The following is a 13,636-nucleotide window of genomic DNA, read 5'->3' on the forward strand; positions in this document are numbered from 1 at the left end:
TTCTATACAATTTCTAAAGGATTTCTATACAATTTCTAAAGAAAAGTGGCTTAATTCTCTATAAGAATCTATAGAAATTAACAGCATTTCTATAGAAAATAACAAGTGTTTCTATAGAGAGTAACGCTGTTATAATTTCTTTTCTATAGAAAACTATTATTTTCTATAGAAATTGACAATACTTCTATAGAAAAGAACAGCATTTCTACAGAAATTATTGCAAATATATAATTTTTTCTATAGAAAACTTTGTAAATCTCTATGGAAAATAACAGCAAATCTATAGAAAGTAACGCTGTTATAATTTCTTTCCTATAGAAAACTATTATTTTCTATAGAAATTCACAATACTTCTATAGAAAAGAACAGCATTTCTATAGAAATTATTGCAGATATAATTTTTTCTATAGAAAACTATATAAATCTCTATGGAAAAATAACAGCATTTCTATAGAAATTATTGCAGATATAATATATTTTCTATGGAAAACTGTATTATTGTCTATAGAAATGTACAGAATTTCTATAGAAATAATGCTGATATATTATATTTTCTATAGGAAAAAAAAACAGCATTTCTATAGAAAATAACGCTGATAAAATTAATTTTCATAGAAATTCACAGCACTTCTCTTGAAAATAACGCTGATATAATATTTTTTATATCGTTCGATCACTAAAAAATTGTTTTCACGAATCAAAAAAAAAGTGTAAAAATAAAAAATCATAGGCCTACAAGATGATTGTAATGTACAAATGTGTTTTGGTAGTTCATGGCAGGAAACATGAAATATTTGAACCCACTGTACAGAAATCCCAACAAAATGTATTCATTCTCAAGATCTTTATTTAACACATATTAAAAATATATATAACAGGTCAAACAACCAAACTAAAATAATGTTTGCATTGCATCATCTAAAAGTAGAAAAAAAAAAAACTGGATTCAATATCTTAAAAGAATAAACTGCATTGAATTTTACTAGCATTATGAAGTCACACGATGTAGCACTAGTGGTATTGTGCAAACATATAAAGATTTATAAAAATAATTTTACAGTATATGTATTTACAGTAAATTGCAGGCCTATATAAAATATTATAAATATATTAAATAACATCAAGGTACTGTAAGCGATATTGATAAGGGTAGATGAAAGAAAAAGTTTTATATATTTTTATATACTATTACAGTACAGTATTAGATTTAACTTTACACGAATTTAATAGAAGTGAAATACTCAAAAAAGATATTCCAAAACATAAGGTGGATAACCCTGCACAGTATGGACCATTCATAATTATCAACAAATGTATAAACAGTATGCTAAGGGGGAAAGGGCCTGGTACTAAATACAAAATTAAATGGAAGGAATTTACAAAAGCTTAAAATATTGATTGAAACCGGTTTTCTAAATTTAATAACATGCCAATATGGATTATTTAAACCTAATTATGTATCTATGTACCCATTGAAAAAAGGCCATAGAGAACAGTATTGCAAAATCAACATTTTCCATGAATGTACACTTTTTAAAGGGGTTGAGGTGGCAAAAAAGAGTACACTTTTGTTTACAATTGTCATTGGCCCCTATGTAAGTTTAAACTTTAAAGAAAATATACTGTATACTCAGGTACTAAACAGAGAGCTACAAAATAAAATACAGTTACTGAAATAATTGCTACTCATATAAATAAGAAAATATTGATTTTATGCACATACAATAATATGGCAAGACAAAAATATTTAAACGAATGTTATGTTTTAAGAAAATAGGGTAGATATAATTATTGATGTGGAAGTAGCATTTCTATTTAATAAAGCCAAGCTCTGAAGGACATAAATCTGTTGATATGTTGTAGAATTAATCTTTCTAAGCCTCAAAGTATATTTGACAAAAAACTTGGAAGCAGTTAATGAGAGAGATACAGATTTTTGAATATTTAAAAACTGGAGAAAAAGGGTGGTTATGTCTCTTTTCCCCCAGTTTTTAAATATTAAAAAATCTGAATCTCATTAACCGTTTTTTTTTTGGTTTTTAAAAAAAAACTTTTAAAAAAAAAAAAAAAAAAAAAAAAAAAAAAAAAAAAAACCTTTCTGAGCCTAACTTTAAGACGGCCTACACACTGAAACATCAAATATAATAAAATACTCCCACAAATCTAATATCACTAGAACGAAGATTGGAATTAAAGTTAAATAACAAAATTTTAAAACAAAAATGCATACATGGTATTCCCAATTTTTAGGCTTGTTCATTTTCTTTATTCTGTTTGACAGAGACTGCCTCAAAAGAGTGGTTGATGCCTCAAGATACTTCTTATCAGTGAAATCTGGGGGTAAAAAAAAAATGCAAAAAATTTGAATACTCTTATAGGCTTCTAAATCGAAAACTCATAAACGGGCAACCAACAAGAGCAGGATGAATTTTAATAATTTCGGTGCAATGTCTAAAATAAGTTATGGTAATCTCTAAAGAATAAAATGCAGATACCTTAAAAGTAGTGGTCCAATAAAAGTATTATTTCATATTTTGTTATCTTGTACAAAATCTAAATATAATTTTAATATAAGTATTCCACTTGTAGCAAAATATTTTCTTCATTAACTGTCTAATATTAAAGTTTCTTCCTTCAAGTGCTATGCAGAACATATACAGTAAAATGTAGCTACTGTGTAGGTTAAGTCAGTAATAAAGATGGGCTCCCTTTTGATGGTTATTAATTGGTTACAAAGTGACAATGCAAACATTCAGATTAAAATTTAAAGAAAAAAAATGAATGTCTAACCCAAATAAAAAAGCTTTACATGTTGATGTACCATTTATCTTTTGAAATATAAATCCCTTATTACAGTACATAAGCCTGCAGTATCTTCATTTAAAAGGTAATATACAAACTTATTTAACAAATTACCTACCTGTTATGGCAGTAATTCAGATGGGATTCAAACGCGCTTTCTCTACCGATGTTCCACATGTGCGTTGCTTTTCTTCCCTATCATGGATCCTTTTCTATAAGTAAACCATGGCCAATGTCAATCTATTGGAAGATAGATAATTATTTACTATTTATTAGTAAACTTTCCTCCCTCATTTGCGCATGCTATTAGTATTTAACTGTCAATGGACATCCATGGAAAATATTCACACCCCAGTTAATTATACCATATTTTTTGGTCAACAAAAATATAATTATGCTTGAAATATTTCAAACTTTAATTATAGCATAATTGAAAACTTTCTATGTGTAGAATATTAGTATATTAAAAAGTTCCAGCTATTGATGTTTTTGGGCATGACTTGTGTGGGTGTCGCATTTAAAATACCAATTATTATATATTGAGGTCAGACAGTTGACAGTTAACAAGCATTCATTTTGAAAAAGAGTGAAGTATATTGAACTGTGCAAAAAGCAAGTTTCAATATTTTTGGTTGACACAAAATACAATAAATAAATGATATTTAAAGAAAAAATGCATTTTCTTTTTTAAATTTCTTAGGCCTACCTAGCCTAGGGCTAGCCTTAGCTAGGCTAGGTACTGTATAGGCCCTAGGTTAAGGAAGAGGCCTAAGCCTAGGCTAGCTAGGCCTAGGTAGGCAAAAAAACCAACGATTTTTCATTTGTGTCCCAACGCCCGTACCTCAATTGAAATTCTTAGGTTTTGCCTAGGGCCTGGCCTAAACAGTACAGTATACGTATAGAAACACTGCCACTGCACTGACTGACAAACTGACCGAACTAAACTTGATACTTAGCTACAAAATTATACCTAGGCTAGAATAAGTAACTAGGCCTAGGCGTATATATGTGGAAGGAAATTATGTTTTCTTTACTGTACTTACCACAATACTGACTGTGCATAGACCTTGCATGGTGCGGACTCTTCTCCTTTTTTTCCAATGGCAATATAATAGGCCTAGCGGCTATCCTAGGCTAGGCTGAGTTTTAGTAGAAGAACGTCCAAAATCCTTATTCAATCCATTTAACTAGTACATAGACATTGCTACAGGTATTAACCATTTCAATAAAATATCAGTTTGCGATTATTACTCCAATTATTACTGAACAAAAGGAGGACACCACAACAACAAAGGGAGCAGAGAGCGAGAGAGATGTCGATGAAGACCGTTCCGTTAGCTTTCAAATTTCACCACCCAGTTGAGGAATGTACCATGTTTAATAGAGGGGAGAGGAAACAATTAAAGACCAGTTATAATTCTTATTTAATGTATTTGTATGAAACCTTCTGTAATTAATCATTTGTTTTGTGTAGGACAGTATAAATTTTATAGCATTTCATTTCATACACTAAATAATTTACTAAATCGTACAACTCAACTCATAAATTGGACCCCTATCACGGCCAGATCCATTGTCTGGTTATTGAAAACGATGTCTATCTCTCCCATCTGGAATGATTAAAGTAGGTTTTAAGTTACACAACAGTAACTTTAAAATGGTCACAATGGTTGTTTGTGGATTTTGTAAGATTAAGTATTTGTTACAAATATGTGCATTAAATTAATTTTTCATTTCAATTTTAAAATGTGTTGTAAGGCTAATTATTTGCTGTTTTTAACATTTAATTAAATGTTTAATTTAATGTTTAACTTAAATGTTTAATGTAACTTAAATGCTTAATTTAATGTTTTTAACATTTTAACTTAAAATGTGAGCATGCTTATTGATACTGTAACTTATGCATCTGTTATACATTTCCAAACAGATATTCTATAGAATTCCTAGACAACTTCTAGCAAATGTTATAGATGTCTATAGAATTTTCTATAGAATTTCTATACAGCTTCTAAAGAGAATGTTATAGATTTCTATAAAATTTCTCCAGAAATATGAAGCATAATTATTTGCGACAAAATGATACACATATTAAACTCTATGCATTATTTAGTTACTCAACATCAGACCATGAGCCGAATGCAATAGTTTTATTTATTATTTTTTTTATTATTATTATTATTTAATAATGTTTAATGTTCAAAACCAAGCTTCTGCAATAACACATTTATTGAAAATCCATTGTAGGTCACCAATACATAAATTGTGCAACAAACTAATTTTCTATAGAGTGGAATACGACATTCTATAGAAAATATTAAAATTCTATAGAATGCGTAAACTCTATAAAACATTTCTATAGAATTTTTTTGCCTCTATAGAGTTACATAGAACTCTATATAAAGTTCTATAGAATTCTATAGAGCTCTATAGAACTTTTTTGTATGGGGGGGTCCCCGTATGACAAATCATGGCGCCACCACTGCGTACGGAGCGTATCGGAGCGTACGTTCGTTTACTTACACAACTTAGCTAACAGTCCAGTCTTCTATACACTTTGTCCTATTGCATTTCAGGAGAAGGTTCTATATGAGTAGCTCCCACAACGGTTGTGATGGAGACAGCGGATGGTTTACTGTTGAGGAAGGTACGCAATGTTCTAGCTGGCAAGGCTACAGTAGCGACCCAAGAATAATTTACAGTAAAGCAGCGTCACAACAGAGTTGGTTTTTAGGAGGTAAGAAAAACTATGTATCACTTATGTATATTGTATATATATTTTTTTTAAATTTTAGTCGTAATTTTTTATTTTTAGTCGTAATTTCGTCACTGCTTACGTAATAACAGAGAAGCCAATGGCCTCAGTCTAAAACTTATGTATGTCTTCTTGCAGATATTGGGTCAGCCAGAGCAATGGTTATTGATGTCAAAATTGGATAACGAAGCAGAATGGAAGAATTAATGATGTCATCAATCATATACCACGCCTTTATAAGCCACTTTGTGGTTTGAACTGTACATGCTTGTACCAAGTTCAATCGACATAAACAAACATACGCACAAGTTGGTTTATAGTCTTGTTCACATGTCTCCATCGATCGCGAGCGGTTGAGATGCTGGGTCGTGAGCGAGATCGTGTTAGATAAAAAAAATGGCCAAACTGCGTTTCGCTACCGCTTTCGAGGCGACCGGAAATAGATTTACGTCACATCCCCAATTGGTTGTCGACATGCTAGGCCCGCGATTTCTGATCCTAGGCCTGGGTGAAGGTGGCATCGACGATCCTCCAACGGTCTCACATGAAGGCCCGGCTCGCGAGCCGATCGTTCGCTTGCGAGCGACCCAAGACATGTGAACGCGGTATATGTCGATTGACCTTGGATAAGGGCATGCGCAGTTCAAACCACGAACTGGCTTATTACTGCTACATTTTGAATAATGTTTTGGTCTACTCATCCTGCCTAGAACGTATAGTTAAGTCTATTATGGTACAATTATTTAATACACTCTTTTATTTTATAAGAACACATTTTATAAAAGACTGACGCTGAAATTTCTAGAAAAAAAAAATTAAGAACAAAATAAGATCGAATTGAGGCTGAGGAAAAATGTCAAACGAGGTTTTTATTATTTTTTTTTTAGCTATAAAAAACAACTAATATTATCTGTACCTTAATGTGCAGTAGGTGTGGCTATGCTGCTGCACTATAATAATTTGCTGTTTGAAAAGTGTGTAAAAATAAGAATATTTTGAGCCTGAAATCGACCAAGAAACAAAAACACTGAGTCTTGGCAAAATGTTACTGGTTCTTTTAAAAATAAAGTAAATTAAGCTTAAAAATGAATGAATGAATTTTGTTTCAAAAATAAGTGGGTCTAATAAGAAACATTCTAGTATTATGTTTTAATATTTATTATTTTATTTTATTTTTACCTACATATTAATATAGCTGTATGTACTGTTTGAGGCCTCTTTGAGCCTCCTTGAGAAATATTGTTGAATAAACAATAATAAAATCATGAGTCTTGTAATATAAACATATCAAAGACGGGATGGCTCCGCTATTCGTTATTCGGCACTCCATCTGTAAGTATCGCCCAAGGCCCCTCTATTATGGTGTGAGTCGAATGGCCGAGCGGTTAGCAGGGGCGCCGAAACCTACTCCCATAATATCGCCTAAGGTTCTGGTGGCAGAACAAGTAAGTCTTCGCGGATAACGATTATAAACCGTAGGCCTAGTGTACACAATTGCTCGTGTGCACTCTAAACTATCATTTTCGAGACGAGCTATAGTGGGATAACCCGTTGTGGTACAGACAACCCCTGTGGTGGACGATGAGAGTTGCTGGTATCGGGTTACCGGGTAGCCCCACGGAGGAATTAAACTAGTTCCTCCATGGTAGCACAGATACGAAGGGACCCTTAAAGGAGCAGAATGTCATTGATCGAGTTCCTGGCTATACATATTAACAGTTTTGATTTGTTGTATGCCAGTTTATACCATAATTTATTAATCTAACGCCTTGTCCAGACTAAAAAAGGTTCGAAACCTGAAGCAGGCCGGAGTGCCCGTCTCTCTTACTTTAGCGTTTGGGCCACTCCTCCCGCACTGCAGTCTTTTACCTTCCCAGCATATGCCGGTACCCATTTATACACCTGGGTGGAGAGAGACAAACGTAGATAAAGTATCTTGCCTAAGGACACAAGCGACTTGCACAGCGAGGGTTTCGAACCCCTGACCTCAAGGCTGAGTGTCCGAGCTACAACCGTTGCGCCAACCGTTTCTACAGACCATCAAATTTTATTTGACAAAAACATGTCACATGTTTCTCTTCGCTTCTTTGCAAATCCTTAGCTTCAATACATTGCATAATGTTGTGTATTGATTTTATTATTTTGTATTTATACATGTAGGCCACATCTATTTAGATTATACCGCTATTTCATTTCATTTTTATTCATTATAATTCTATTATTATGATTCGATTCCTATAGTAAACTCTTGCTATGGTAAGTATCGTTATTTGCTATTGCCATCAGCTTATATATAGACTACAAAAGTGTGCCATTATTTCACTGATGATGGTAATTCTATGTTCTATTAGATTTGGTGAAATTCGGTACGAACAAAATGCTACTAATCATGACGAATTTATTTTCGAAGTAACATTACGTTTAACTGATATCGAATGTCAGCGGCTCCAAGGGTAATTGCTTTACAATAACTTAAATATTATATTACTTTTAAAAATAACTTTAATGTTGATACTTATTCATTACATCTTGAAGACTTGAAATATAGACGGATTCTCACTAAACTTCGTCTAGGTATTCTCGAACTTGAAATCGAAACGAGTAAATAGATTAATTCAGATCGAAACAACCGAAAATGCAATTTTTGCTTTTTTAATTTATTTGAAGACGAATAACATTTTACATTGATTTGCCCATTTTATTCTGACATTAGAAATTATACCTGCATATTTTATTTCAAGTCCGTCTATATTCAAAGTCGTTCAATATTCACCTGTACTCCTAATATTATTAGTGATCTAAATTTTGGTATCTATCCTTTAAACGCAGAAATGATCATATCGATCCTTAAATTGTTACAATTATATTTATATGGTCCAGAGGCCATGTGTAAAAAGTACGAATAAATGTCCTTGGCCCTGTGCCAAGGAACGAACGAACGATTACCTAAAAATATATATTTTTTTAAATTAATATATTTTCTACTGCTACAGCGATCCTTAAGAATATTAATGATGATTATGATGACGGTGATGATGATCAAACTGAAGAAAATGGTAATAATAATATAATATGATATAATAATAATAATAATAATAATAATAATAATAATAATTATTATTATTATTATTATTATAATTATGATAATAAAAAAATAATGATAAAAATAACAACAACAACAACAACAATAATAATAATAATAAATACTGTAACAATAATAATACTGTAATAATATTGAACAAATTCATCAGTTTTCAAGTATATTGATTACTTTACAAACTAATCGATGTCGCTATGCCAATGCTAAAGTGGTATTTTCTCAATATTTATAGGCCTAATTACTTCTGTCATCGTTGTGGGCTTAATAAAATCTAAACGTTTCTAATTCGAGATGCAGCAGGCTGAAAATATCCCCAGTAGAGGGCGTATCTTATAGATCTCTGAATAGTGTGGTCGCATCCTATTATTATTAGCGCTATATCAAAATCGTGACGTCAGAAACGTTAAAAAAAATTAAGGGCGCTTGAACACCACAGTGTCTTCGTGGTCAAGTTGTTATGACATTCGCCATGTATGCGAAAGGTCCCGGGTTCGAGTCCGGGTGGAGAAACGCCTACCTCGAATAAACGCCCTAAATATTGTTCTTTTTAAAGATGTGTTACGTTTTGTGTGGAAAATATTTTATTTTGAATTTATGACTAGTAAGATATCTCGTAAGTAATTTACAGGCTGGCCACGAAATCCATAATCTAAAAATACTTTAAACAAAAGGAATGGCAATGGTATCGAAGGCACAGTTTGAAATAACTGAATATATTGATTTGATCAATTACAGTCTGCAGGCGTTCACATTTCATTTCTTGCAAAAGACTCGTATCAACATGTACCCAGGAGATGATGCAAGTAAATGCTTTCTGCTGCTCTTTACCTGGACATACACAGGTTAAAAACATTTTATTTGTCTTGTTCTTTTCTTGCATTATGAATGAAGGCCAACTCAGACAGCGTCGTACGACGCAGCCCGACGCGATTTGTTGTCGCGTCGGGTCTGTGTGAGTTAAACGCAGACGCGATTGTGTGCGTCGGTGGCAGTCGCGTCGTAGAATATTAAACATGTTTAATATTTCTCACGACGGCTTAAGACTGTCCCCGACGATAAATCGGGTCGGGCTGCGTCGGCCGACGCTGTTTGAGTTGGCCTTGATCCGTTTAGCACATGCGTTCTGTTGTACATCGCGTCCGTGTGAATGTGTATCTGTATATGAAATTAATTACCGGTAGCACGCTTGTCAATATAAAGCCAATGTTCATATAGAAGTTCTGGTTTTATTGCGGTAATAATAATACAGTTACGCTTATCGACATGGACCATTTATACCAACCAAATATTGCGGTAGTATTGCCATAACATACGGTAACTCCTTTCTGTATGAATGGATCAAGCACACTGAAAGAGGCATTGGTCATCTTTTTAGAACACTGCGATAAATACAAAGTAAATACAATGGAAACTGACCAGACTAGACTTCATAGTGATTTTTCTTTTACGTTTTAGGTTTGGTATGAAAAGTAGACCTTTTCATACAAAAGGCAATGTTGGAAATGGCTTAATACTCCTTATACACAAGCATAACTTATTATTATTATTATTATTATTATTATTATTATTATTATTGTTATTATTATTATTATTATTATTAGGCCTATTATAATTATTAGGCCTACAGTATTATTATTGTTATTATTATTATTATTATTACTATTATTATTATTATTAGTATTATTAATATTACCTTTATTATTACTTTAATTATTACTATTACTATTACTGTTATTATTATCATTATTATTATTAGAGTATTATTATTATTAACATCATCATTTTTAGTTTTAGGTTTATAAACAATAGTTGTCCGTATCAGGGGCGGCTCAGATAGGGTCCNTATTTGACAAAATCTAACATCTGTCTCTTATACACATCTAGATGTGTATAAGAGACAGAGTTAGGATCGCACGTTGCGCTGGTTGAGATTATTATTAGGATCGAATTCGGTGGTGGGGGTGGGGGGTTGAAGTCCGTGGAGTGATGCTGTTCCCCCGTTGGCACCGCCACTGATTCTTATAATTGCATAAATGATGTGTTTTATGTGCCCGTCTCTTTTGTAGTCCAAGCGACCTGTCCAGATTACAATGGAGAAACGCCGATTGCCAGAGAGCATATATCTGACGGCACATGGACAGGAGTACATGTTGGGAATCCGATAACTTGTGACGGGTTTGTAACAGGTTGGCGGTTCTTTCCGACCAGGGCTGTAGAGTTTATCGCTCTGGTGATGCGCCCGTACGTCGCTGCTGACAACAAATACGCTGTAGTTGGACGGACCATAATACCAGCGCAAGAAGTATTGAATCAGATTCGCGAGTTTACGCTGCAGAAATCGGATTGGATTCCCGTGCGAAGTGGCGACAGTATCGGAATCAAGTTCGATGTATCTCCGATACCGTACGGTAATAGCGATACTCCGTTTTTATTTACTACATCGATTAGTAAACATGAATTGTTATTTGGAACTATTCACACATTCGATCGGTTATACATGGAAACTTATTCACTCCAGGCTGTGTTAAAAGGTAAGAAAATACAAAACAGAAATTAATTTCCCCTCTTCAGATTCGAACCTATGAAGTCCAAATAACTTTGTCACTCTATATTAATTATGATAATAATATTTATTTCTTGGGAACAGAGCATTGGGAGCAGCATTTTATTTAGTTTATTTCTCTAGTATTTCCATTTTTCGGCGTTTATAATCAATATTACCATTGCAGTCTTTCACCGATGGTATATCTAACATCTTTAACATTTTTAGATCTATTGTTACATTCATTTATGAAATAATATCAAAATCAAAAATACTACAAATAAATAAAATAAACTGGTGCCGTGTGATTCGTGAAGAAATAAATTGATTTCTATATACAGTAATTACATAAGAAAAAAAGCCCCACAAATTTTTTTAAATATTAATACAAACATATATTTTTTTTAGATTCGTATTTACCATGTCATATTATTAATTGGCCATTAATGAAGACGACGACTGACATTGCAACTGCATCAAGAATTTGGATGGATGATTGGAACAAGATTAAGTGTCCTGGTACGATCACTGGATGGCGGTTTATTGCAGGTGGACCTGGAGATATCATCGCTCTAGTTTACAGAGCGGTGGACGCGGACAATAACATTTACGAAGTCGTTGGTAAAACAACAATTCCGTCACCCGCAGACCGCGATGTAGTTACAGAATTCAAGCTCACATATCCTCAGCAAATAGACGTCATCCCAGGAGATAAAATCGGCGTAACCTATACAGATGCTGCGCTGTACGTACTTACGGTGACGTTCTCCGATGTAGCAACCATATATAAATTTACCGATAAACCCGATACCGTTGAGATTGGAACTCAAATTACATTTACAGAATATTTCAACCGAAGGTTCATGTTTGACGCGGTTTTAGATGCTGAAAGTAAGTATTATTCGGATTTATAAGGGCTCTTCCAGTCAATATTTTGTATAACATATAGATACATTTAACAAAGTAAGGCTATTAAATAATCTTTTAGGTCTACTTTTATTATAAATTTGTTAAAATCAGATATTTGTTGTTTACAACCATAGAAACGATGACATCATAATCATATTGCCCACAACAGTTCTATTGCGAAAACTACATGATGAATTATCCATTGATTGTGATTGGTTATTCCTTCTTGTTTTTTATATTCTGTTAAAATAACATCTTATTTGTATATGTTTGTGTCTGTACTCTGCTATAGAAGTAAAGCCTGGCTTCCATAAAATCGCTACAGTGTTTTCAGTGCAATCGTTGTACTGCATAGCAGTCCCTGACGCAATCGGGAAGGATCCTTCGATTTGACCGACCAATCAAAATCACCGAAAGCTGTCGACGATAGCGTGTAGCCATTGTATGGAAATTAAGTGTTAATATGAATATAAAGGAATGGTTAGGAATTGGCGCCATATTTGAGATATTATTCTTAGTATGAGACAAAACTTTTAAAATTCTGATATTTCTTTGTCTATAATTAACACATTTCAATCAATGTTAATTTAAGGTTCAAGATTTATTTTCGTCATACATAGTACATATATACCAGATTTGTAGAAATCGAATACTATAACACTATAATATACATAGAAAACAAGGTTGATCTATATTGTGAGGTCCAGGAGAGGAATATGGCACGGAATGTAGTATAGTGAAATACAGTAAATAAGCTTGATAATGAAATTATCTACTGAAGTGTTCGTAAGACTCTTATTGCACGTAGTAAAAATGAGTATTTATGACGGTTGGTACGCTTTAAAGTATTCTGCCAGATTTACTAATTGATATCAACTTGTTAAGTGGGTGAGTTTGGTCCTTCGCTATGTCCTTAATTTTATTTAGTAAGGCACCTTCACATAAACAACTTACGTAATTGATTTCCGTACCTATTATTTTACTTAATTTAAAGTGGAAAAGTCCTGTTCTCGACCATTCTAAAGTAAATTAGATAGGCTATCTTCACCAGACTTTTACGAAAGAATATCTTGTTCGAAACAAGGGATTAATTGGCTTTTTGGCTTTACCCAGTACCACTCGACTATAATAATCGGCAGGAAATTTAGCATAGAGTAACATTTCGAATAAACTATAATAATCATTATCAAATCGTCTGTTCCTAAGTAATAGTTTTCATTGATATAATTGAATATTTATCAGAACCGAATGATGTACACCGGTCTACATTGATTGCAAACGATCACAAACTTCAAAATAATAACATTGCAATTACAACGAGCAAAAGTATGGGGACCTGTGTCATTAAATGCGTTGAGAACGAACAATGTAAGTCAGTCAACTACAACCAGAATCACATGACATGCGAACTTAATGACGCTACAAGGGAAGAGGATAATGGAAACTTTGTAGCAGAGGATGGCGAAAGATACATAGAAACGAGTCGTTCGATAACGGTAAGCCGATTGTGGTTGTAATGGTTAGTGGTAAT

At 33.0% G+C, this 13,636-nt stretch overlaps 1 protein-coding gene across 1 annotated transcript in view; it reads left to right on the forward strand.

Annotated features, from left to right (window-relative positions):
* LOC117122759 overlaps window positions 1-13,622 on the forward strand; it is a 21,791-nt gene extending 8,169 nt beyond the window's left edge. Inside the window, exons 3-8 of the mRNA XM_033268500.1 lie at window positions 5,376-5,536; window positions 5,693-8,007; window positions 9,390-9,496; window positions 10,721-11,185; window positions 11,605-12,087; window positions 13,348-13,622. Of these exons, the coding sequence (XP_033124391.1) occupies window positions 7,808-8,007; window positions 9,390-9,496; window positions 10,721-11,185; window positions 11,605-12,087; window positions 13,348-13,622 (1,530 nt within the window). The 5' untranslated portion in view covers window positions 5,376-5,536; window positions 5,693-7,807. The remainder of the gene's footprint in view (window positions 1-5,375; window positions 5,537-5,692; window positions 8,008-9,389; window positions 9,497-10,720; window positions 11,186-11,604; window positions 12,088-13,347) is intronic.
* Window positions 13,623-13,636: the final 14 nt, after the last annotated feature.

Source organism: Anneissia japonica, unplaced genomic scaffold (genome assembly GCF_011630105.1).
Source record: "Anneissia japonica isolate Jap-2015-1 unplaced genomic scaffold, ASM1163010v1 scaffold288142_len361356_cov169, whole genome shotgun sequence".
NCBI lineage: Eukaryota > Metazoa > Echinodermata > Crinoidea > Comatulida > Comatulidae > Anneissia > Anneissia japonica.